This window comes from Styela clava, chromosome 2 (assembly GCF_964204865.1).
Source record: "Styela clava chromosome 2, kaStyClav1.hap1.2, whole genome shotgun sequence".
NCBI classification, from domain to species: domain Eukaryota; kingdom Metazoa; phylum Chordata; class Ascidiacea; order Stolidobranchia; family Styelidae; genus Styela; species Styela clava.
Genome location: NC_135251.1, coordinates 21,591,535 through 21,618,918, shown reverse-complemented (window position 1 = coordinate 21,618,918; position 27,384 = coordinate 21,591,535). Strand labels below are relative to the sequence as shown.

Here is a 27,384-nt window from a genome sequence, read left to right as displayed (position 1 = left end):
TTTGTGTTATTTACGAAGGGTTTATTATAATTATTATGAAATGGTAAATAAGGGCGTAAATGCTTTTTAAAGAAATTTTTGACAATAAAGAACCTCGATTAGAAGAATAAGATAAAATAAAAAGTACTCTATGCAAAACAATTACAACATTTTATCCAGACAAAGGACGAATCGAGCATTGCTAGATGAACGTTACTAAGTCCATACTTGGTAATATAATACTCTCATAATAACAATAAAAATGCAGTTACAAAATATGATTAGTCGCGTGGGTTATCTAAGAAAAATCCATAGAAGACCACTGTCAAAATACTGGAGAGCGAGGGACTATATTTCCGACGAACATTTTGTAGGCTTTGCCAATTCCAATAACCAAGTTTAGGTGCTCCAGAAGTATGCGCACCAAGATGTCGTACAACCTGAATCCTAACCGGTACACACATACTATGTTCAGGTTATGCGCCATCTTGGTGCGCATACTTCTGGAGCTCCCAAGTTCATTTACATATTGGTTGCAACTTGCAACCAACACTTTTTGGAGCGACCAAGAAAAAAATGCCAAATTAGTGGGCAAAAGCAATCAGTTTGGGTCATTCCGAAGATGCCAATGGTTAATTACTATTATTGAATATAATTATGTGGCAAATTTTGTATAAAAATTCGTCTATATTATTTAACTATTCTTAAAAAAACACGTACGAGTATTGAGATCCAGACACCAACGCGAAAAATTTAAATTGTCCGAAATTAAATAAAACCCTAACACGTTTGGCGTCTTCTCCAGACTGGGCTTAGGAAACGGTCAAAATTCTTTTGTTACTGATCTCCATAGATCTTTTGTATCTTTAATCACAACTTCACCTGTTTTCAACAATTAATAAGACCCGCTAGATCATGCAGAAATCAAAACTACATATATAATACATTATCAAACACTGACAACAACCTTAAAGAATATTTTTGTAAAAAAAAGGGTACCGTATATAGTCGGCGCATATTAAAAACATCAAAATATAGCACTTTTGTTAGTTAATGTATTAATATTATACAAAACCTACACGAAACAAACGAAAAGTAATATGATAATAGAGAGAACGAAATAATAATATATATTATATTATGCATAACAAAATAAAAAGTTACTGCAAAATCAAATACTTGATATTATCTCAAAACTTCTATTCTCGAAATGCTCTATTTATAAATACCAGCTCAGAGCATGTTTTACAATACATATTAAATGGCATTTTTTAAGTGATAAAATGTTCAATATGAGCCGAATTCAAGTGGAAACAGGGATTTTCTAAATGTGGTTAAATTGAATCTCAAGTTAACAGGGAAGTCCATAAATAGGTGCGATTCATCTATGGTATCTGAATGGAAAAGTCAAAATTTTACATAAGACGACGTCCAATTAGGAAGGTCAATGTGACATAAAACTCATAGTGTTTATGAACTAGCTTTAGAAAATATACCATAGACATAGACGGATGAACTCAACAATGGATGATTATTTTCATAATATATATTGATAAGCGAGGTAGAGAAACAAAACACTAAGAAGTTTATCATTATTGAAATAAAGTAGCACAAATTTATTAATAAAAGTTCGCCCAAATGCCACAAGGTAACTCTGGCACTGATAAAAGATGCAAATTGTCTTCACTTCCAGAGTGAATCTCTATTGGTGAATTGTGATAGGTTCTCGTACTCATAAAATATCAAATTTTGTAACAACTTAAAGTTTATCAGACGTTCTTTTATGCAACATACCACACAAGATAAAAAAAACATGTAATCCAATTTAGAAGTGGGGTATAAAATCACCAATACTGAAATCCAAATTGTTGTAAAACAGCTTAAAAATTTAGGGTTAATCTTGATAGGTGTAGATTAATGTAAAATAAACTGAATAATAGACAATGATAGGCAGTGAAGGACCAAACGTAAACACTATGAGCGATTAACTCAGAAGCCAAGTTCAGCAGATACATAACTGAACGTTTAAAACAAACAAAAACATAAAAAGGCACCTGAAGGACAGCTTACTATATTTAATTTTTTATGTAACATTACTGTATGAACTGGTTTGGAGGTTGAGGAAGTCACTCAAGTCATCTAAATGAATGGACTCAAGGTCATACTCATCTGTCAGTGAGACAAACTTAGCTCTATTATCAATTTGACTCACTACCTGGGGTTTAGGGTATACCCAGAATATACAGTCAAATCATTTCACACGCTTTAGACAAATATTTTTAAAAATTTCTTTCTTTTTTTATCGCAACAAAGTTTAGTCAAAATTGAAAATTACAGACATTCAATTGCCCAAAAATGATATAACCTTATTAAGATTCCAGTATTTACAGCCCAACGAACTAATCAGCTATTGAACAATATCAGATATGGTTTATATAGTATAGCACAATAAATTTGATTGTTATGAGCTGAACAATAATAAAATTTTTGTTGATTGTTATAAAATTTGACAAATAAAATTTTAAATTGGTCAATGGATTAAAATCACAATTATAATAGTTGGTCCGAAAAAAAGTATAAAAATCACAATTTAGATGTTTATATGAAGTAATGTTTCCTTGTGGCCCCTTTCCTGACAAACGGGCAACAGGAGTGCAGTATTCAGAAATTGTAGAAGTTTGTTACATTAATCAAATATGAAGTGGGATTCATAAATACTTCGGCAGAAGGTTAGAGTATTCATACAATTGGGATGAGCATATAAATCCAAATAAATTGAGTACGAGTTTTAGAATTTGCAAGTGATTTTCGCAACACGACCCCCCGAATAAATTGGATAAAATTTGGGTGTAGTGATTTGAATAGCATTAGAATTTTTCTATGCAATCATTGGGTTGATATATTTGTAAAAAAAACTTTTACCTTTAACATTAAACCTTTTATGATTAAAAAATTAAACTAAAAACACAATTGGGAATATTAAAACATGCTTCGAGTGCATTATTAAAACCTGTATTTAAATGTATTTAAAAATACAAAACATTAAAACTATGAAGGAATCAAAAAAAAAAACTTTCATGATACTTATCCTTTTGTTCTTTATAATATAAAACCATTTTACAGTTAAAATCCATACTTATATTATTTGTGTGCATTAGAAAATTCAATGCCACACTTTCATCGACTTATAATGCAATAATGGAACTACTTTACCTTCAAGATAAGTCTAGCCAAAAATGGCTTATGCATATGGCAAAATTGAATTAAGTGAGATGTTACATTACCATTCTGTACCATTGCTACGATATGTACCATATTATCATTGTACAAAACGTTCATATCTAAAATAGAGTTGGCTATACAGCGATATAAAAATGATTGTATATAGTAATTCGTAAAATAAAAAAAAACATGCAGGAATTATTAGAAGATGGTTCATAAAGCCTGTTGCGAAACAGGTTGTGAGTCATGTTAGAATTACAAATTATTATTATTATATTTAGCATAAAATATGCAATGTGTGAAGAAATAGAGAAATGAAAAAAAAAATAGTAAACAAAGTTATAGTATATGGATAGATATCTACTACGCTTGTAGCTGGTAAAAACGACCGGTGATATCAGAAATGGAGCGTTACCATAAGACGGAAGACTGAATTTCTCAACATTACAGAATTCGTTTTGTACCACTTTCAGATTATATGTATTAACCAGAATTCTATCGGCAATGATGTCCAATGAAAAGGTGTACAGAAGATTTTGAAATATGAGCATAACATGGGATGCGAAACTTTTCCGATGAAGTTAACCCAATTGGACATCAACTAAAAGTCACAGGGCAAAGTCATGTGTCAAAGCTGTATAATGCATTAACAGACACAAATTGCCTATCAGAAACACAAAAAAACGTTTCTCTTTAAAAGCTCCAATGGACAAGCATGAAAAACTATTCAAAACGTAGAGATTAAAAGAAACCTTAAATTTTTCTGAAAGACTGAAAAAAGATTAATCAAGCCAAGCGGCAGGGACCCATTGTGGCTCTGTGTCGAGTTTATTAATATGTCTAAGGAGTTCAGCGTAGGATCGACTAAGATCTGTATTACGTATTGTCTCGTCAAAATAGTGAGCGTATTTTGTTTCGATAACTCTAGCATTTTCGATAATATTTCTTAATTCATCTTCTTTGATTTGTTTTCCCTCTTTCGAAACATTCTGACGTAGACGTTCGAGCGTTGGAGGAGCAATGAATATAATATAAGGCATCAAAGATGTTTTCTTCAATAATTTCAATGACTAAAAAAAGATTGATAGAAATTAATTTAAATTAGTCAAGCTTTTTATATCACAGAGAATGTAAATTGATAAAATGGCTCGAAATGTTTCAAATTACGAGATGGAATACCATAGTTATGGAAATAGTATATTTTCGAAATGCCCTATATTTGAAAATTTAGCTCTGCGTCCATAATATATCCATACTCGATGATGAGATTGACTCATAAGTAAAATTATCATAACTTTGCTTCATAGTTTGGAATTGAAATACTCCGAAAATACCTTGGAAGGAATCAAAGTGAGTAACGGTTTAAGTAAAGTAAGACTTTTGGTCAATTATATTATTTTGATCTGAATTTTTCAAAGACAGTTGAAACGAATATGAGAATTTATAAATTAAAAGTTAAAACCGTCACAAAATGCGCATTAATGTTGATGATGTCATCGCACACAAAAAAACTTGTTTTATTATTATTAGCATGTTTAATCTTTATTATGTACACATTGAGATATTTATTATTATTTACATACACATTTTATTAATATTTGGGTATTTTGGAATGCGTAAGAATGAATTAAAATATTTACCATTGTTTCTTAGGGAAAAAAAAGTTTCGGTAATCGAACAAATCGGTAGTCAAACACTAATCCTGAGCAAATTAGGTTTGACTATTGAGGTATCACTGTACTTTGGTTATATACACTTGTTCATGTACATTTATATTCAATTATACAAAAGTTACAGTATTCCCATAGTGTGTACCAGGTTAGGGTTAGGCCATAATTCTATTCCGATTTTCCTTATTTCAGTTCTATTTCGAGTTCGGGGACTGTCTGTGTTAGCCAAGTGAATATACCCCCTGTCCATACGCTTCAGTCCCTTTACACAACTTGATGTGAAGTAGGCAAACAAAATTAGTTACCTCCATATTGGTACGCACACTTCTGGTGCGGCAAAGTTGCATGTGTATATGGGAAAGAATCTCACAAAGACTACAACAACAAGATGTTATATTTTAAAGCGAATCTTCCTACCTCTGCATGCAAATTGATGACACAAATTTTTCCTGAATCGATGACTTTGCGAACTGCACCGATAGTTGTGCCATATAAATCTTTCTGAAATGATCCATGCTCAAGAAATTCATTGTCTGAAATCATTGTTTCAAAATCCTTCATTGAAATGAAATGATAATCTTGTCCATCTACTTCATTGTCCTTTCTTGGCCGAGTTGTATCTAAGAGATAAAATATTTTGAATAAGGTGAATTAGTTAGTAATAAGTCAAAGCACCACAGCAGGTCAGTTATATATGACAAGAAGAAAGGGCTTTGAAGGTCTATTGCAGCCAGGGATGGTCACAACCAAATATTTTACTATTTCGAATACATTCTGAAAAAAGAATTTTGTATATGAAATATGGAATACATTCTAAATTAGGGAAAGTTTATGTGGAAATTTACATATGCCATCAAAATACATCTTCATGTTGATCACATCTTATAATGCACAAATATAAGAGGTCATTGTTGTATGATACCAGTTGAGATATCGTATGTCTCGATAAACTCCCTATTTTTTAAATAATAATGTCTTACCGGTAAATCATTCCTAAATTCAAAATTTTCGTATATCAAATATTATAAATTTTGAATGTATTGAAATATTCGATTCGTTTCGAACATCCCTGATTACAGCATAGCCTGCTACACTACCAGGAATATAGGACCGGAACATGTTTTCACAGGTGTGGGAGTTGTATTTTCAAACTGCTGGAAGTAGGTCGAAATTCTGAATTTCCCCTCAACTCAAGCAATATGATTACTAAGAATTCTCAACAGTCTATCAAAGAACACTTGCATTCGCAAAACTTTTTCTTATCCAAATTTTCAGAACTGGGGTAGAATTTTTTTACAATCGGGGAACAAGATACAAAATTTTTTTTAACCCCCGTTTCAGAGTCAATTTTGCTTCAATACGGGGGCAGGGTCGATGGAAGATTTTCCCGAACCCCACAGCCATGCACACCATGGGTAAGGTAATATGTTTGCGCTGATAAATATAAAATTAATTATGCATATCAAATTAAAAAGATCTGATCCATTCTGAAGGTTGACTTAAAATATTAAATTATAGAATTTCTGAAAATCGAGGTCTCTTCAACTACTTACGTGGAATGGCAAATGAAAATCTGTCCCTATCATTCTCCATAAGCCTTTGTCTCAGTTCATGACGTCCAACATTTGCAGGTCCTATCAATACTATTGGACGTTTCTTTGATTCAGGTTGATGATAAAGAGCCATTTCTTCATATACTTCTATTTCATCACCAGCTGGAGAAAAGATGTGTTTTAAGATTTTGAAATTTCATAATATAACAACATCCACCGACAACTAAACAGCAGCAAAAATGAACAACTTTTTTTTAATATGATTGATATAACATTGAAAATGTTTTTTTCTTCCAGATATCACTTTTTGTGAGAATGCTAATAAAAAAAATCCATTTCGCTAGCTCCAAGTGGCAACTTCTTAGTACTGTTTTGACTTATATCCGTGGTCTCAAAATCTTGCATTGACTGAAGTTGTATAAAATGACCTAATATTGTTTGATCTAAATAGGACACAGTGGCATCTCAAGTCTGTACCCAGAGATGTCGAACAATCACTGATCACTGATAGGAGAATTGATAAAAACCTATCTTTTATGTACCTACATAAGATAGAAATATAATTATTGCTGTGGCCCGTGGCAGAGGTGGTTAGAAGTATAGGTTGCAAAACTTGAATATGATCTGCTCAGATGGATGTTTGATAATTATCTTCAAAAGTTGGGTTTGATAGATCCCAAACAGTGGTAAGTCATCCCACTTCCAAAGATTCAAACCCTCGCCATTTTGGAAATGTAAATTTTTTTTCATCTGTACTATACATAGAAGTTTTTCGTCGCTTGAAACATTTTTTAGACCCTGAGAACTTTTGAAAATCCATGTTTTCCGGTCTCGGGCAGCACCTTCTAGTTGTTGCGAATTAACTTAGCAATTAGAAATTTCAGAACCCCCCCTTAGAAAATTTTTGGCTATACCCCTTTCTTTGGGCCCAGTTTGAGACACCCTGGTCTGGGGTATATTACTCACATTCACTAACACTATCCAACATGTTTTCTTTCCTTTTTGTTTTTGTTTTCTTTTTTCGTCGTTTGCCTCGGCCACACATGAATCCTTTTTTAACCTCAGGTTGTTCATCTTTTTTCTCAATATTCAACCTGATAACTTCAAGTCTGAAAAAGATTTAAGATTGCTCTAACAAAAGGTTTCCCGAAAAGATCATCAGACCAGTGTAATAAAATGACCTATAGGCTATAGTTATCTTGCTACATTGTTATCTTGTTGTCTCGTTTACATTTTGTCCAGGTGATGAACAAAGCTGGACTGAAGCTGGATACTGTCATGCTGGTGTCTGTTATTGTGGTGACAACTGAACTACCGTATTTATGTCAAGTATCGATTGTGTTCAATAAAACATTTATTTATGCCAATCAACACGCGAAAAAAACCAATAAAATTTGAGCTGAAATATCGGGACCTTCAATTTTGGGAATACTGTAAAGCAGGGGTCGGCAACCTTTTGTCGCTCGCGGGCCAAAATAAGGGTTGCAAGTCATCGGCGGGCCGCACATATTTTTAGAAAGTTGAAAACCGAACGAATGATACTTTTTATAATAAAAATCAAGCAGTGACATTGCATTGCATCTCAAAAAATTCCATTTGAATATTTTCGGCATCATTTTACCCTTTGCACTTAGCATCAACTTTTCTGCGTTTTGCTGCCATTTGTCTAATTATAGTTAAATTATAGGCTAATTAAACGGGTAATTGTAAATTTTATCCTTGTTAGATTATAATATAATTTAGTCTACACGCGTCTCGCAATAAATTCTGTTACGTAAAGAATATTATCGTCAAAACAGCTGTTTTGCTACTATAATTCAGTGAAAACGTCGCGGGCCGGATTGTATTACTCCGCGGGCTGAATTCGGCCCACGGGCCGTAGGTTGCCGACCCCTGATGTAAAGTATTCTATAAAATTTCATTGTTATATTCTCTATTACCAAGTCCAACACTTGGAATAATGTAACAATCTTCTACTATTTGATAATTACTTTGATGTAATAAACTATAACACTCACTGGTGTTGAAAGTTTTGTCCTGGTATTAATCCTGGTAGAGTTAGATGATCTTGGTCACCTTCCCTGTATGCTTGCCACCAGTCCTGGTCATCATGAGACATTACATGTAGAATATCTCCTTTCTGGAATGAGAGACCGAGTTCTCGACATGGAAGATACATATCGTCATATGCATCATAGTCAAAGAGAGCTCGCACATGCATCTGAAAAAAAAATAAGTTTTTAAATAAGATCATCAATGTAATAAAAATTACATCCAAAAATACCAAATTCAAAACTTACTAATTACTCACATAATATTGATGTCAATGTCTTATAACAATGACAGCACTACTCATAGTTTTAAACTGTAAAAAATATATTGTAGTATATACTCGAGTCGCGCATAAATTGCACTCCTCAGACATGGAATGGTGCAAAAATGATGGGTGCGACTCTACAATGAAAGTTTATTTTGCATATTTAAACAGTCCCTTTCTCCGGCATTTCATAGAGATGACTATGCGCACTTCCCCAACGCTCTATTACCAATTATAGAATTTCCAATTATATAAACAGAGCCAATTTTTTGTTTCCGTCACATATGACCAATCTAACAACATATTTGCTAGGGATGGGACGAGTCCGACATTACAGAGATTCGACGAATCCGAGTAATAGGTCAAGGACTCGAGTCGAATCCTCCGAGTCCGTGACGTCACAATGTAAAAGTAGAAAAACACGTTTTTGACCATACTACAGCATCGCGCGCTCACAAACATCCGTTGTAGCTCATATTTTTTGTCTAATGGTTCCGTAGATAGCTGTTGGATCAATTTAAAAATATATTTTTCTTCTTTTTTGGCGGCCATAACACAAACGTAAACGTGGGTCAATGTGCGCCTTGCCTGTGAACTGGATCTCCAGCCCACCACCTTGCTTCAATTCTGGGCGGCTTTTAAGAAATTCTTACATGTCAATATGATAAAATAAAAATAAAAAGCTTTTGACTACAAGGCTTTCCCATAATTCCAGATACTTCTAGCCTTAAATTTACTATGTCGCGTGTGCAAATGGTAGAGAGATGCCACTCGTCGACAATACAATGCTTGCAATTTAGTAGTTCAAGAAAACGTTCTAAAACGCTCCATGCATTCCATTGCTCCCTTTTAGAGAAAGGATTGCACGTAATAAATTCGATTTAAAATAGGTGTTGATGAGATTCCGCCTTGGGTGAATCCTGCGCATGTTTCATATTTATTTACGCAAATCGAAAACTCAAAAATATTGCGCTAACACATATTTTATTGTGTACCACATGTATACCAAAAAGGATAGATAGTTTGAAGGTGACTGGCGCATCATTGTTATAAGCTATCAATAGTTTTTAACTTGCGTTATATTATCTGGATATCTGTCGTCGTTTTTATTGGGAGTGTTTATAATACACATGAGTGATATTGTTACATATTTAACCTTGAGTTTTAATTAGTTAAGGTATGTAGTGAGATTTATAGGGGTAAAAGTACAAACATAGGCGTAAATTAGTAAAAACAGAATTGATTATAGACTCGATAAAAACGACGTGGACTCGAAATCGAATCCGAGTCCAAAAAATGCCTGAATTCGACTCGAATCCGAGTATAAATATTCGATTTTGATAATTTCTGTATTAGAATGAGTAGTATAAATTACGAGATTATAGTGAGACCTATGCACAGATCAAATACCCACATTAACAATATCTAACTATGTGCGAATAACTATGTAACTATGTGCGAATATGACTCTTATGAGATGCATACATGAATAGCTTTAAAATGGTAAATTCTAACAGAAGATCATGAAAGACTTTGACTAAATATTCTAGCTGGAGTATGATCTTCAAAATAAAAAATTAATTTCTAATAAATTCATTCTATTCAAGCAAGTCATAATTTGAATCGAGATTTAATTTGACTTGATATAAATAGGGAAGCTGTATTAAAAATCATCACAAGGTTAATTAAGGTCTATTTCACAGTTCACGCCATCAATTGATGCCATAAAAATATTGTTTTAGGCAGTTCTAACTGACCGCTCATCCATTACTAAAAGCTGATAAATTAAAAACATCGGGACACAGGAAAAAGGTATTCACACAAATCCCAATCATAGATGAATATCGAAAAATTATCATAAAATAATAGTATGAAATTAATGATATTTTGAATGTTTACAACATTCTTGGATGAGGTGTGCCAGTCATGTCCTCTTTATGAATTAGATATCAGGTTCAAGACTCATTCAATTAAAACGTGATTCATGTTGGAACAGTGGATCTCAGTGGTGGGCCAAAGACAAATTTTTGAGGGGTGGGGAAGGTAATTAAAAATAAAAATATTCGTTAGATTTGATATTGGCCGTCATATTTTGGATATTTACATTTCAAAACTTTTCATTTATTTAAGTTCCAGCCATGTATTTTTTGAATAAAACACACTTTCGCCTTACTATTTGTTATTTGTAGCTAATTATTAGCTACTAATTTTGAGGTGGGGCACGAGACTTGAGAAATTCTAAAAAAAGGGCGCGGCTTAAAAAGTTTGAGAATCAGTGCGCTAGAATATTTAAATTCAGCAATTTTACCAAGTTCATTTGCAGCAAAATTCTTGTGATAATATCACGAAGTTAGCTGGTAATTGGAATATTAAAAACAAAAAATATTCAATAAAGAACGGCAGTATGAAAAATAAAGTTAAAATATATACTATGAATTAAAAGGAGATTATTTCATATTGTGCAACCTAAGGAGAAATAAATCCCATTAGAAAGGTTATGATATTCACCACTGGTTCTTTGGTCATGTCAATATTGAGAGCATTAGGTTTTCCATTTAATTGTCCTTCAGCAGGTATAATGAGAAATTTAAGTAATCCAGTCATTCCACTTATAGCATCTCCTACTTCATTGACATCTTTTCCTCTCATTGGCTGAAAATCGGCAAAAATTCAAATAAGTTTAAATATTTATGATATATAATTGTTCTGATAATAAATGGTGCAATCAAAAACTACAGATATCCAAATAGAGTCGAGTCTGAGTTTGACATGCTTTTTATTGATATTGGATTCAGAGCAGAGTTTCTTCCTCCTTTGAATCAGAGCCAGAATTTTGAAATCTTCGGCTCTCGGGTGTCGAAATGTTAGACTTATAATAATAACAGGCAAAGTCATAATTAAAAAATAATTAGATTGACTAATCATTCGTAATTGACAATTAGAAAAAGCTTGCATACGCCAAATTTTCGTTCAATGTTCGAAGCAAGCTAGAGTCAAAATTTCATTCAACTTACACCAATCTAAAGTTGGACCCAATTTTTTAAATTTAGAAGTTCGGTCTCCTTGAGGTTTAACGAATCCAAAATCATAAAAAATGAAACAAACCTGTCCATTGACTTCCAGTATCTCATCTCCTTCATGTAATGCATTAGACTTTTCAGCGGCTCCACCGACGACTAATCTACTGATGATAACATTTCCTTCTTCCTCTTCTACACGAACTGTTGCTCCCTGATAGTAAGATAGCACAGTGTGTAGAAAAATACCCAAACCATATAATACTATACTCACATCCTTGCCAATAGAAAGTTTTGTTGTTATTGAAAGTGGATCTATTTCGAGTCATACATGCCCAATATTACATCCCAATATTTCACTGTTTTTTCATAAGTCACATATTTCGCGTACACACCTTCATATGGCATTCAGAATAATTCTTTAACATTTGACTGGAATTTTGCCGACATAGCTGTGCATATACGGACTCAAATATATAGATACGGATAACTTCAAATATATGGACATAAATTTACGGTCACAGCAATATCAGCAAATGTTATCTAGTCAAATGTAAGGAAAATTGTTGTTTCGTGGGCGCGTTGGCCAAGTGGTTAAGCGTCGGACTCAGGCATTGAAATCTTGGGTTCAAAGCTTTCTGGCAGCTTCCTGCATCTTCAAGTACAAAGTTGACATGAAAGCGATTTCCACGTAACAACAACAACAACATAGAAAAAAAGTTTGTGTTAAAAAATACAAATGTATATACCAGTGGAATATTAGTTTTGTTGACACGAACAATCTTAGCAGGTTTTGTTGTATATTTTGCAGCATTTTGTAATAGAAGATTATCTTCTGCATCCACTGGTTGTGTTGCGCTTGGATGCGGTGGAGGTATATTTGCAAACTGTGCAACACCATCGTGTGCTTTTATAACACCCTGAATTAAACAAAAAAAAAAAAACATGTTTATTATATCATTTTTCATGGTTATAACAATTTTTATAATGGTTTGGTTATTTTATATTATTGTTATTGGCTAGTTTATTAATTTCAAAAACTTTTTCTATATTGCCCCTCGCCTATTGAAACCAAACTTTTTTGATCTCATTTTAGGATTGAAATAACGACAATGAACAGTATTTCGTCAGAATTCATGAATTGGCAATTACAATTATTTCATACAATTTCTTGGTGTGAGCTCACTAATACAGAGTTACTGCGAATGAATCTAATCATGACAAATTGACACAACTTATCTTTCCAAATCATTTTTTACAAAAGAATAATAAAGATATATAGAAATTTGGATCATGGTAACTAACATTTAACAAATAATTTTATTTCCAACTAATTTGTTTGAAAACAACAATAGCGAAAAATTTTGGTCCGTTCAAAAACAATAGCTCCCCCAGTGGCTGCTTATACAGAGCCCTATTTAGAGTAAAAAGTGAATGAAAAATGAATTTTCTTATAAATTTGTAATAAAAAGTTAGTCGAAGCATTGCCTCATCACAAGCCTAATTACCAAGTTATTCTGTTAGAAATAGATTTTGGTTCAATATTTAATATTTACTCTAAAAATTAACAATTTTCAGTGTCATAGACTTACGATGATGACCAGTTCTAGTCCTTTGCGACTACCCGCTAATTGCAATGAAATCTGGTATCAAAATGTTTAATGATTGTAAAGTGTAATTATGGTTTCTTACCCAATGAAATAAAGTTATAAGTAAACAATACAAGAAAAAAAATTCTCACCCTCATATGATGTTTTGATAATATACCAGCCAGTTCTCTTGCTGTACTATCTTTACTTGATGTTAAATCATCATCAGCCTAAAATATAATCATAAAAATTGCTATAAATAAAGAAAGGTTTTTAAAACCAGTTAGAAAATTAAAAAAGAAATTATAGTAAGATATCTATCTGATCCATACTTGCTCATTTGACTGGAAATACTTGTCAACTACTTTCAATGCAATAGAGTTAAATTACAAACAACTAATAATTCACAACTCTTCAAAGGGTATTCTCAAATTGTATCGAATATTAGAGAATTCAAAATTACTTGTATTTGATATTTTAGATTTTGGGAATGACTTTGAATAATTATATTTGTATCATTAATATTTTAAGCAATTGAACTGTCACTGACTCAATTTAGAAGACCGGAATGCTGTATATTTCATATATAAAATATTATTCCAGATAGTATTCAAAATAATAGATTATTCGCCATTCCTGTTCCTCTTTACACAAAAACTCTGCAGCTAACAAATCTCAAAATAACCAACACCGTACTAACAATTAAACTGGTATGTCATATATGTTATTTAAAAGCCTCAGTTCCCACAGGATTATTTAAATCCAATCAGTATACTTCTTTATACTAAAGCGGAACATCCATACGTCAATACATATACAATTCACTGTGAGTCATAAATTCACTGTGAGTCATAATGATATACCGTGACACCTTCTGTAAAAACTAGCCAACCACTGAAGTATAAAATATTCTTTTCAAAACCATTCAGCAGTTTTACGAAGTCTACCAATGTGATATTATAGACTGTGTCTGTCTTTGTTTCTGAATACACCATTGAACACGATTATATTACATACCTTTGTGATTTGGAATGTTACATAGGTCTCTATTTTGACTATGATATCAGATTAATAAAATGCCTTTTCTTCAATTGAATGAACCCAAATATTTATGGTTATTTATGAAAATAAGAGTAACAATTTTCAATTGCCATTCTCATACCATCTTTTTAAAGATTTACACAATCAAACAACCAAAAACAGTCATTTCCATGGAACATCTTTGCACGTCCCATCAATTTTAACTTATAACAGCTCTATATGATATCCTGATTACAACGTCTGTATGTATCCTTATTAACATTGTAACAAAAAAAATAACATAATATTCTAGTAGCATTCCTCGAAAAAAAACTCCTCAAAAGTAGGCATTGAAAATTTAGGACAAAAATTTTTTGCACAATATACCTAATTTAAACCTCATTATATAGTTTATACATATTTGGCAAGCAAGATAACTAGATAGCAAAATTTGAAAAAGTTTCTGATCTAGGCAGAATAGGTCATTGATCCAAATTTCTGTAGATCCCAGATCTTTTCTGCCTCACATCATCAAGTCCTATACCTAGTAGCCAATTAGTGACAAACACCCACATAACATTTTGCGGAGGATAAGTACCGGCTTTCAGTAACCTGATGGTTGCTTAACAATTTTACTATTTAAAATTTTTTTGAATGACGTCGTGAATAGGTCTACATTCCTTAAGTGGACCGTGCAGTAGAAATTCACACAACACACTTGTATGTATCTCAAGTGTTACATTCTGCAATTGGTCTACATTAACTTAAGATGTCAAATTCAAACCGCAGTCATGATAATTTTACTCAATACTTGAACTATTAATGAAAAAGTTGTAACCTGAAAAAAGAAAAGAGTACCATGGCTAAATATTATTAAATGCAATGCAAGGGTTTTATGCACCATTTTTAGAATCTTGCACTTTTAAAAATTATTCTAAAAAAATGGATAATTCTATTTATTTAGTTTTAATTTATTACTAAACGTATAATAATATTTATACTTTAAATTCTCATGTAATTTCACCAAAATCAAAACCAATATCAAAATTAGCCAATTTGATTTTGAAAATGGCTCTGAAGTTAATACACTTCAAATCACAAAAAATTAGGGATTAGCATAATGTTTCGAATTATTCACCCTTTTATTAAGCATGAACCAATATTTAAAACAGTGTTCAACATAGAGTGGGCAGTATAGCAGATAAAGTAAAGTGCTCTTTTCAACTTTGCAACCAGCCCACTATGCTAAACTATTTACCCAGACATTCCTTGAATATTTGTTCACATAATAATAAATTGAAAGTACCTAAGCGGTTGAGTTGAGTATCACAAAGCAATAAACTAAAGTAGTTAAAAATATTGTGATAACAAAAAAAAAAAACTAAAAAATAAAAAACATTCTGTAAAGTTTATAGAAAAGCCATGATTCTCAAATATTCCGAATTTCAGATGCATGATTAGATATACTAGGTTCAAAGTATTTTATTGTTTGAGTATTTTATTTTATTCAAATTCAATGAATTTTAAATTCAATGATTATAAATCTATCTAGATTCCAATATAGTAATCATATTTAGGTAAACGAAACAAAACACGTCTTTTCATAATTAAAAGCTATCCGACAGACAATGGTCTTTTGCGAAGAAAATGCATACGCAGTCGTGGATTGCATTGGGCTAAACTAATCATATCTCACATGAAAAGCTAACACAGATACACAGAATTCTTCATACGTGTATATTGGGAAGATAATCTGGATTTAAACTTGAGAACGTTACCGAATACACAACTGAATCATCTATTTTATCCGGACTTGATCAAAGGAAAATATTAATACTATAAGTAAGCTATAGGCCTACTAAAACAAACAGCTTGTTATACTAATATATGGCTTTTAATAGAAATATATTTGGATTAGGAATAGCCAAAAAGGAATAACCTTCAATTAAAAATGCTTTTCAACTTTTCATGGTATTTTAAGTATGGAATATTTAACACACAGTATGTTAAATTGGTGATATTTAACAGAAAAAAATAATAAAGTTCATGTATATTCAATGACTGTGAAATTTATAAAATGAAAAATAAAATGAAAGATTGATTGGTTTTATCATTCTGTGACTTCAATTGCTCAAAATGATAATTTTCAAATAAAACTATTCTAATTACAAAATTTCTAAAATTTTCTAAAGATTTCAAATATCGAATAGTTTCGAATACCTATTCAATTAATTTTCAGCATTGCTGACCCGAATATTAGAAAAAAAAAATGATATATGACAGAACTGAACAAATAAACTTAATACTTACAAACAAATAAAACCAAGACAAAATACTTCACTAATAATTTTTTGAATTGTATTGGAAATATAGTCATAATTACTTTGTCAGAGCATTGTTGCATTATGCTATACACACTGGGACTGACCAGTGCATAGCCATACAGGAAGGATAATCATGTACTAGGTAGCTAATCTCATGTACCCACAACTGATAGATATGTTATTTGAGTAGAGGATTTCTCAAAGTGGGTCCCTCTCTAAAAGGCCATAGAGTGGTTTTCTTGGGCAGACGAGAAAAAAATCCTGACCAGGTATCATTTGTGACGATCCCAATAATTAAAGTAAATCGATTTGTTTAATTCTCTTGACCGTAATACATTTATTTTTGTATATTCGTTTTTTGCTTTTTATTATTAATGTGAAGAACAAAATAACTGATGAAAACCTATTAAAAACAAAATGCATTTTTTATTGTAAAGCAGGAAACCATGTAGTGTTGAAAGATATTGTATCCTGAAAGTTTGAGTGAAAACCACTGTTCTAAAATAATTAGGTCAAAGATAAAACATAACAATAACATTAACAAACCTCATCAATAAGGGATGAAACGTTCAATTGTACAGGTAGACACAATGTTTTTGCTTCAACAGTTTTCTTTGAAATTGTATTGTGAAGATCAACAGACTCCTGATTAATAATTGATAAAAATATAAGATTATTTCTCACATGTTTTTCATAGATAAGATTGAAAAAGGATAAAATCAATCATTCACCTATATTTGTGATAAAGCGGAACCACAAGTACTTGTCATACAGTAGTAAACTCCGTTATACCCCAAAAATGTCAAAATCATGGCTAAGAGAAGCTTTCTGGTATGGATGAAAGAGAAACACCCCAAAATTTGAATACACTCTTAATCTGACATGGGCAAACGATGACCCACAGGTCAAATCCGACCCATTGGGTAATTCAATCTGTCTCGCCTGATGCTGCCACAACCAAACTTAAACCAAATTTTGATGTTTTAGCTAAAAAATAGCTCAAAGAATTTGTTGAGTTAGTTTTGGCACGAGGCCTATTGTTTTCCACTTTTGCTTTTGTAACACTGTAAATATTGTTCATAAAATGTAACTTTGTGTGTCATACTGCCCGTCAGTGCAGGTGAGCAAAAGTTTTGGACAATGGTCCAAAAACCTTGCCCGACCGGCCGGTCCTGCTTTAGATGCTACCGATCAAACAAAGTGAATATGCCATAGTAAATGCTATTTGTCAGATCTCGCTAAAAAATCATTGAAATCTTAATAAGCACAAATAATTTTGCAATTTGATGGTTCAGATCTAACGACCAGCTCGCAAATCTAGCTATTTAATCTTGATTCGAAAAAAAATATTCAATTCTTGTCTACTCAGCTTGAGCAGAACAAAAGCACCAAGACAAATTCTTTGTTAGAATCGAAAAATAAATAAAATTATATAATAACTTACTTGAAATGTATCATTGTGCATCATGCTTTGAATAAACTTGAGATCAGCAGATATGGAGGGATCATTCGTTTCTCTGGATATTTCTCGTAATGCAGCAAACACACCTTCAATATCTAAATGATAGTTTGATAGTTAGATGAAGTCTATCATATCAAGAAAAACACTTTCAAGCTATCTGAACCAGGTATGAAGCCCTGGCGTTTTGTTGGAGCTGGGGCTTTGAGTTCTACTGCATGAGCTGATGTTCATAGATGAGTTCACATCAAAAAACCTCAATGGCTTATAGAGTTTGAGTTGGGTTGCATTTTTTATAGACCACATCAACATTGAGTTCCAGGTAAATTTGGAAAAAGTCATATCCAAGTAGATATATCCAGTTTGATATAAAAGAACAAAAAATGAAAAAATAAAAAACTGCTAGGTAAGATATTAAAAAATATTCTCTTTTAATAATATTAATACAGAGATTTTCAAAATTTCGACCAGTTTTGGTATTCTAGAATTTCCAGTTGCGATTAAATATGTTTCTGAATATGATTTATAGAAGAAAATTTTTTTTTAGAATATACACCCAACAAATTTGTTAAAATTTGACACAAATCCTGATTATCATCACCTTGTGTTGATGACTGCAAATTAAATTCAAACTATCTATTCCTTAAGAACAATTTTCAAATATTATGAATTTTGCTTAGGATGAATTGTTTGAACATGCTGTATAGAGTTACCATCAGCCAAACTGAATTATACTATACAGAATAAGCCATACTTAATGTGGACGGTTCTTGTATTGAAGATTCTGCTTCAGACGTATCATCATCTTCATATCCAAGATTAAAAACACCTTTTTTATTTGCCGCTGCTTCCTCTTCTGGTGTCATTGTTTTCATTCTGTTCAATGAGTGCAGAATAGTAATTATCATAAAATTTTACTTTATCTTACTAACAATATTTAGTTAATAAACATACTTTCTTAATTTTTCTGCATTATCTTCTTTAGTCATATCCTGACGGACTTTTCTGTCTCTTTTTTCAAGTTCTTTTTTCCTCCTCATAGATTCTCTCATTCTTTAACAGAAATTATGTTTTTTCAAAATTGTGTATGAAGTCAATTAGCTAAGAGTTTTCATTTGATATTAGTATTGGAGATTGTATTGTACGAACATATTGAATAGAGAAAATAATGTTGAAAAAAGCTTACCAGATGCCATATTCGAAAAACTTAAAAAATAAAAGCAATAGCATTCTGGTAACTCTTTCCATCTTCGAGTACTGAAATCCATTGGTCTATTAGGGGTGCTTCTGAAGTATGTGAACCAAGATGGCGGACACCGGGACATAGTATGTGTACCAAGTGAAGGTTAGGCCATAATTTTATTCCAATTTTCCTCATTTTAGTTCTATTATGAGTTCGGGGACGAGCTAAGGGACTCCTGTAGTATTTGTACCTAAAATTATAGCCTAACCCTAACCTGGTACACATACTTTGTTCCGGTGTCCGCCATCTTGGTTCACATACTACGAGAGTACCCTATTAGTTTCAGAGAAAAGAATTTTTCACAACAACCACAATTTAGCAAAAAGAATCATAGGCCAACTTTCGTGTCCAAAAAATCTAACAAACATTCATTCCATGCAGCACTGTTTACGAGGTAAGGCTAAAAAGAAACGGGACTGACGTCACAGATTGTGCAACACGATTAACCATCGGTAATCAACACTTTTGCAGTGTGGCGTAATATGTGTTCTATGTTTAACAGCTGTTTTGACACAATATCGCAATTATTTTTGCTTTTCAAGATCCATAAGTGAATGTGATAAATTTCTTGTTGAAAAAAAATGCTGTGCGAGGTCTGATGGAGTTTTTTGGCGATAGGGGATTCAATTAAAGAATGACGACTGAGCAAAGAATTAATATTAAATTTTGTGTCAAACTTGGAAAAACGGCGACTGAGACTTTGCAGATGTTGCGTGATGTTTATGGAGATTCTTTCATGTCCAGAACAAGAGTTTTTGAATGGCACAAGCGATTTGTGGAAGGCAGGGAGGATGTGGAGGATGATCCGAGGTCAGGGAGGCCTTGCACTTCCACTACTGATACCAACATCGAAAAGGTTTGACAGTTGGTTCGCAGTGACCGTCGCTTAACAATTCGCGTCATTGCCAACGAAATTGGGATGGACAAAGAAACGGTCCGCACCATTTTGGTTGACACTTTGGGAATGCGAAAGGTGTGTGCCAAAATGATGCCAAAGGCTCTTGAGTTGACTGAGGAGCAGAAAGCTCAACGATTGAATGCATGCCGAGTTGACATGCATTTTTCCAAGTTTAACACAAAATTTAATGTTAATTCTTTGCTCAATCGACATTCTTCAATTGAACCCCCATATCGCCAAAAAACTCAATCAGACCTCGCACAGCATTTTTTTTCAACAAGAAATTTATCACATTCACTTATGGATCCTGAAAAGCAAAAATAATTGCGATATTGTGTCAAAACAGCTGTTAAACAAAGAACACATATTATGCAACACTGCAAAAGTGTTGATTACCGATATTTAATCGTGTTGCGCAATCTGTAACGTCAGTCCCGTTTCTTTTTAGCCGCACCTCGTATAGTTGTTTCATATAATAACCATTGTTTGTAAGTTAATAATAATAGTATTGTGATTAAATCTAATAATTCAATTATTCCGAGAGTATTTGTAAAATCTCATACCTGTGTATCCTGGTCAGATCCATCTCCGGTTGAGGTAACGATGACGCAGCTATAGCAGCTGCATGAAGATCTTTCTCTACATTTACCTACATAAAATATATTCTCGTACTAATTACAAACATTTTTATTATAGGTATTGTATAAACAGATAAGTACTGACCTTCTGACTTTGCATCAGTTCAGAATCAAGAGGAGTTGGGGGCGGAGTTTCCAATCTTGGGGTGTTTACTCCACCATTTGGAGGATGGGCAGCTACATAGGACGGAGGACAGTCAACTGCCATTTCTGTGTGAGATTCGTCCATATTGATTTGACCATTACCATAATGATTAGCATGTCCTCCTCGATGCATAACAGCAGATGCCATATTCCGAGTAGTTTTTGAAGAGTCTTTGGTAGAAGTTAAAATATCAGAAGTTGAGCTAAATTCACTTTGAGATGTTGATTTGACTTCGGTCAACGTTCTAGCGGAGGCCTTGTCAATACCATCCGTATGATCTTGAAATTCATTTACATTCGGAAAGTCAGTAATATAGATAGGTCCTCGTATAACATCCGCAACACTTTCTGGTATATTTCCAATATGAACTGCCTTTACAAGTTTTAATTTCGTTAATCGTAAAAGTCGTAATGTTGCTTCACTTTCAATTGCAAGAGCTATTGCACGTTTTCCAGGTGGTATGTTGTTGCATGCGATTACTGGAAAAATAAATTTAATTTGATTATTAAAATTTCGAACAGAATTTAATTCATGCGAAAAACATGACATTGAAATTTAGAAAACAAATATTGATGTCTCAACACTCTGTGACTCTGCTTTGAGAGAACTGATGAGTGAAATATTAGATTGTGAGCATCAGTTTAACTGTCTTTGTGAAAATCTTGATGTTTACGACTTGGAAGAAGCATTGTAAACAATCATAAAAATACCAGAGCACAAACCTCCACTGCGTTTATTGCGCTTTACTTTCAGTGACACTTTCTTAGAATCAATGCACTGAAAAATGAAAAATATTTTAGATTTTTAATGACAAGACAATTACAGAATTCTCTTCAAAAGTTTGTTAAAAATATTGTACATATATGTGATAGTTAATGAACGTGAAATTTTTTTCTCTATATGACTAAAAATATTATCCATATCCATATTTCAATTTTTTATATTTACTTTCCATAGGAAGACATTATATAAATACAGTTTGTAATTTCATAAGTTTTCTAAACTTCCTAAATTTTCGAATTCCCTTTTAATTAGATGCTTCAGATAAACCGAATAAATGATCCAGGAAATTCATGCCGTTACTATAGTAAAATAAAATAATAAACAGTATTGCTTTTGGGTTGCATAAAGATTGAAGTAAAGGATTAAAACGAAAATAAGATATGTTATTTCACCACGAAATATTGAATATTTTTATGACATATCACAATAGTTATTAATACTAGAATTCTGTATTGTTTGCATACAATATAAAGGGATTTATTACTGAGTAAAAATGTGATAATAACACAATTTCACTGCAAAAAAATGGCAAAATTTAGAATTTCATCCATTATCTATATGATTTCTGAAAATAAATTCTCTGAACATCCCTCTCTACTTTATACAATAAACAACTATGAAAACTATAACAGGAAAAAAAGACAATAATATTTCTACTGTTTAAGCTTCCTCTTGCTGGTGATCAAAAATGTTAATACATAGCCTATATTCTTCTATTTCTATGCAACTTTCAAGCTAATTTACTACACTAGTACACTGCTGATTGAAAATGATTGCAAACCCATAATTAAACCTTATCAGTCAAGAACAAAAATGTAAGAATGCCTGCAGGTGTATATACGTTAGCAGATCAAAAATGCAACACAACAAAAAACTCTTAAAATAGATTGACAAAATTAAACACTAGTACCAGCAGACAGTCTGGCTGGAAAGATCAGTCTTTCACAAATAACTATGTTATTAAATAAAAAATCCCAAATAAAAAATGTGATTCTGAAAATGGTATTTAACAAATGAAATTATTATATCGGTGCAGTAGAACTAAAATTGCTTATGTTGAATTTCGAGGTTTTGTAAAAATTGCATTTATGTAAGTTTGGTTACAACGATTAAAACTGAAAATAGACATGAGAAACCCAAATTAAAACTAAAGCTGATACAGCTCTGAACCCAGACCAAAGATGGACTCTGGTCCATTATAACCAGGGGTGTGCAAGCTTCAATACAGAAGGGTCCGATTTCCAATAACTGAGTGAAACCGCGGGCCGCACCTTTATTGAACATAAGCTTTGTAATATTGGCAGGCACAAAAATTTAGGGCATTATAACGTCATAGACATAAATAATAATTGAACTTAGGTATAATAAGCTTCGCAACACCAAGGGATTAAAATTGAAAACTTGCTTCGCAGACCGCATATTATGATTCGAAATTTGCACTTCTCCACAGTCTGCACAATCCCAAGACTCCCAAGAAATGTAACATAAGATACTTAGGTTTTAGTTTTACTACAGTAATATCCAAACTAAAATATTAAATTACATAGGAATATATGTTCCAGACATTATCTGTATTATTTTTCATGCTATTATATATCAAAGACTTTAATCCATACTCAATTTTACACATTCCATTCAGTTAGTAAATTGTAGAAAATTGTAAATTGTACAGCTATTGATTTAATTGAAAAAATATTTAAAATTCCTGGAATTTTGTGATCTCAGCAATTCTAACGATGAGGCAATCAGCAGATTACACTTATTTTATGCTCGAAATAGGAGCCAATAGTAATGGATTTACATATGACAAAAACAGTTTGATACTCTATACCCTAAGGTGAGTTGCTAAGTGTGCCGCGAAAATTAACAGAATTGTGTTGAACATAACTATAATATGATTGTATATTTTACATATTGTATTATTTATTAATGTTTTTTTGATTTTTTTTTTAAATGCTCTATATATGAATCAAAGAATTTATTTTACCTTTCTATGTCGTTTTTTTTGTTATGTAGTGTCCGCCCCTATTGTTACCTAACAATAGAGGTAAACACTACTTGCTGCAATTTCGTGAGCTGTAGTTTATTTATCTGCTGAACCGAGTTTGGCAAACATGAGTGATTTTTCATTATTTCAAAGTAAAATCAGGCAGAGACAAGAAAGGAGAGTTGACCTTTTGCCTTTATTCTAGTGAACACTTTTTTACAAACTTTAAAAGGCCGAAAGTTCACATTAACGATCACAAACTAAAGTTTTATTTAAAAGAAACATTTATTTTTGTGTAAGTGCACCATGAATTTCTTTTCCTGATAATTTGGCGCCGCACGAGCAAAAAGTTTGGGAACCTCTGGTTTTATAAATCAGTTTGTTCTAAACTTTTATTTATTGAATTATGCAAAGCATCTTGAATTAAGCATCTTGGAAGCATCTTGAAAATAAAACAGAGCAACCCCTGGGATATATCAAAAATCGCCAGCAGAAGCCAGTTGCAAAAAAAATCCTTGTATTTCATAGTAACTGAATAGAGCGAAATGATAACAACCACAGATTAATACAGTTGGTTATGTATAGGTATTCTTATCTCAAACTCTAAACAAGTTTGATTCCAAAAATAGAATATCATATATGGGCTATTCCAAGTGACACTACAGGACAATTCCAGAAATTTTGCATGTTGTTAAATTCAATATATTTTCACATTTACAGCTACATGTTTTGTTTCATTGTCCAATCAGTTGCTCTATTGAATATGTAAAAAATTGCACAAAAGTTACACCCAACCTTACTAAGTAGATAAAAAAAATATAGTAAAATATAGCGTGACACTACAGGACGGCAAATCCACCATGCGCTAACAGTACGTTGTGTTGTTCTGTAAATTTTTGCGATGGTACAGTAGGAGCCCATAATATTTTCTGGTGCAGTAGCTGAACTACCCCTCTATGTGTTGCTCAAGTTACTTAATGTAACACTGTAAATCCATACCAATAATGTGCATATTGTATGTGACACTACAGGACGTGACACTACAGGACATTTTTCCACTTCGGAATAGCGGCATCTATCATCTTTTAAAATTCTGGTAATAAATCGTTAAATGGGTGAAGAAATGTTCTACAGCACTGCAAACATTCAAACTTTATTAACTTAAATCCAGTGCGTCAATTCCATATGAAATAACTGTATCACACAATCAAACACTTCAGGAATCAGGTGTCAGGAATCATCACAAAATATGTCAATTATACCAAAATTTCTACATTTCAGGCCATTTTTTATAAACCATCAAAAACCTGGGTGATATTTTAAATTGTTCGATGAAATGAATGCAGTCCAATAAAAGTCCAATGTCTTTTGGTATCAAAAATAAAAAAAAATTACTTTCACTACACTTTTTAAAAAATTGATGGAGTTCAACTTTTGCTTGGAATGGCCCATATAAGGTTCTGAATGGATCATCAATTTTCCTTATGAAACTTGAATCAATTGCATAGGCTATATATGACATTAATGACTTCCTGAAGTATTCATTAACAAGTTTCCAATACTTCCCATGTTGCTATGCTATAAATGTAGTTGCCCATGGATGTAAAACCAACTAAATTACTTGGATTTTGAATATAAAATATTTTAAATTATGTTGAACATAGATAAAGAAAATTTGCATAAATCGCCATCTATTTATTATTATTGAAGTGCTGATAAGTGGTTTACGAATTTTGATAGCTATCAAAAGTTAAAATGATTGTTTTTGGATTAAAAATCAGACGATATCAGATGCCTGCAGTCGTCCATGCAAATTCATACGATTCCACTCCAATAAAGAAATATAAGCAAGCCAGTTTTCAAAATGATAATTTTTCATATGACAGTGCCCTACATCATGAATTTATCACATTGAAATATTAGTGTATTTCAATGGTAAAAAAATCAAATTTTCTGTGCCGAGCCTTCTGACTCGTATTATAATAGTGTTTGCGTCCTGAGTTTGAAGAGTTTAGAAACCTCGAATGTAAAACTTAGAAAAGTATACAACTACCGGTATATGAATCAAACATTTATGAAGGTGAATATAAAACTATGCTCAAAACAGTACCAATCATAAAATGCGATTGCTAATAAATAGGAATCATTTTTTGAATCAGCAATTTAATAGTATACTTGTATAAAATCGAAAATATTCAAACATATTTGAACAAACTTACATTCCGAATATATTTCAAAATATCAACGTAGGTGAAATTGGAAATATCTTTTCCATTTACTTCAACAATTTTATCCTTGATTTTCAAATCGTCTCTTTCTTTTTGTGCTGGAGAACCTATAAAGAAATGAAGTTGATGAAAGAATAGCAAAACATTAAAGAAGTACTCTATAATATAACGATGAGGAACAGAATTTAAATTTTATCAATAGCACGAGTGAGAAGGCTAACTATAAAAGTAAGATAAAAAAGTGTTACATGAGCCCAAAATTGCAATAAAATTTAGACAGTAAAGTAAATAAATAATAAGTGTTTGACAATCGAACAATTAAATCAATGAAGGTCCAAATAATGTTGCCACTTTTCTACAGTTTTTATTAATTGGGATAATTGCAACCAGGCAATGAAAGCAAGTCTTGAATTAATAAAAACTCAATGTATAAAATTGTAGTCACTATTTACAATTATATAAGAACAACCTATTATATTTCATGAAATTATTTTATCCTAGCAACATCAAATTCTGTTTTAAAGAAATTGTTTAGGAATATTTAGATTATAGTGTTTATGATACAAAAGAATCATTAAAATCATTATTCATATCACAAATTGCATAAAATTCATTTCAACTTGATACAAAAAAAATTTGATAGAAGACTTGAATATTATATTAATAAGCATTTTCAATTTCTAAACTCTAATAATAAAATGGAAAAGAGATGAACACTAAATATGTACAAAAGATTGAATATAAAAAAGAATACAAACCTACCAAACAGACATATTTTATGATTTACATCGCTGACAACCAAAATTATGTACCCTGCAAGCCCATCCATTTGAATAACTAACTCGCACAAATTTAGAGAAACAAACAGACCAGTTCTATAAATATATTTCTGGCCTTGATACACATCCATCCATACTGACAATATCTTGATAGCCTACTCTGAGACTCCTGCCAGATATGTCAGTGTTATGTTAAGAATGGAGACTATTTGAACAGCACTTTGTATTGCTGTGACGGTCATTTTTTCTGTTCGTTCAATAAAACTTTCATTATTTAACAAATTCCAAAGTGGTGTTAATGCCCTCATTGAAAACACTGACAAGAACGCCGAGTTGATTACCCTTGTCGATAAAACTGTGGCTTTTTATAAATACGTTTAAAACGTCGCATGAAGTGGTATTACATCAAATAAGAACACAATATGATATACTATATATCAAATATAGACTCAACAGGAACCCCAGTTCAGAATGTCAGAAATTATCAAGTATGGTCACATGATAAAGCAACTTTAATATGCTTTATTCATATC

At 32.0% G+C, this 27,384-nt stretch overlaps 1 protein-coding gene across 1 annotated transcript; it reads right to left on the bottom strand.

Moving 5' to 3' along the window:
* Nucleotides 1–27,384, bottom strand: LOC120336912 (protein PALS1-like). The gene is made up of 18 exons (XM_039404695.2): nt 26,835–27,384; nt 26,064–26,179; nt 21,797–21,851; nt 21,015–21,553; nt 20,855–20,940; nt 19,105–19,203; nt 18,905–19,026; nt 18,136–18,248; nt 17,238–17,336; nt 13,500–13,577; nt 12,508–12,678; nt 11,847–11,972; nt 11,250–11,393; nt 8,443–8,645; nt 7,391–7,533; nt 6,425–6,586; nt 5,289–5,491; nt 1–4,271 (listed from the first exon to the last, which is right to left on the bottom strand). The coding sequence occupies exons 1-18, from the start codon at nt 26,980–26,982 to the stop codon at nt 3,984–3,986; spliced, it is 2,895 nt and encodes a 964-aa protein (XP_039260629.2). The 5' UTR covers nt 26,983–27,384; the 3' UTR covers nt 1–3,983.

Excerpts from the sequence above, each read along its gene's own strand:
- LOC120336912 (XM_039404695.2), bottom strand. The coding sequence starts at position 26,982 with ATGGATGTGTATCAAGGCCAGAAATATATTTATAGAACTGGTCTGTTT. Across the intron at positions 19,204-20,854 it reads GATCTGACCAGGATACACAG|AATGAGAGAATCTATGAGGA; the intron begins GTATGAGATTTT and ends TTTCTGTTAAAG. Across the intron at positions 4,272-5,288 it reads TCATCAATTTGCATGCAGAG|TCATTGAAATTATTGAAGAA; the intron begins GTAGGAAGATTC and ends ATCTTTTTTTAG.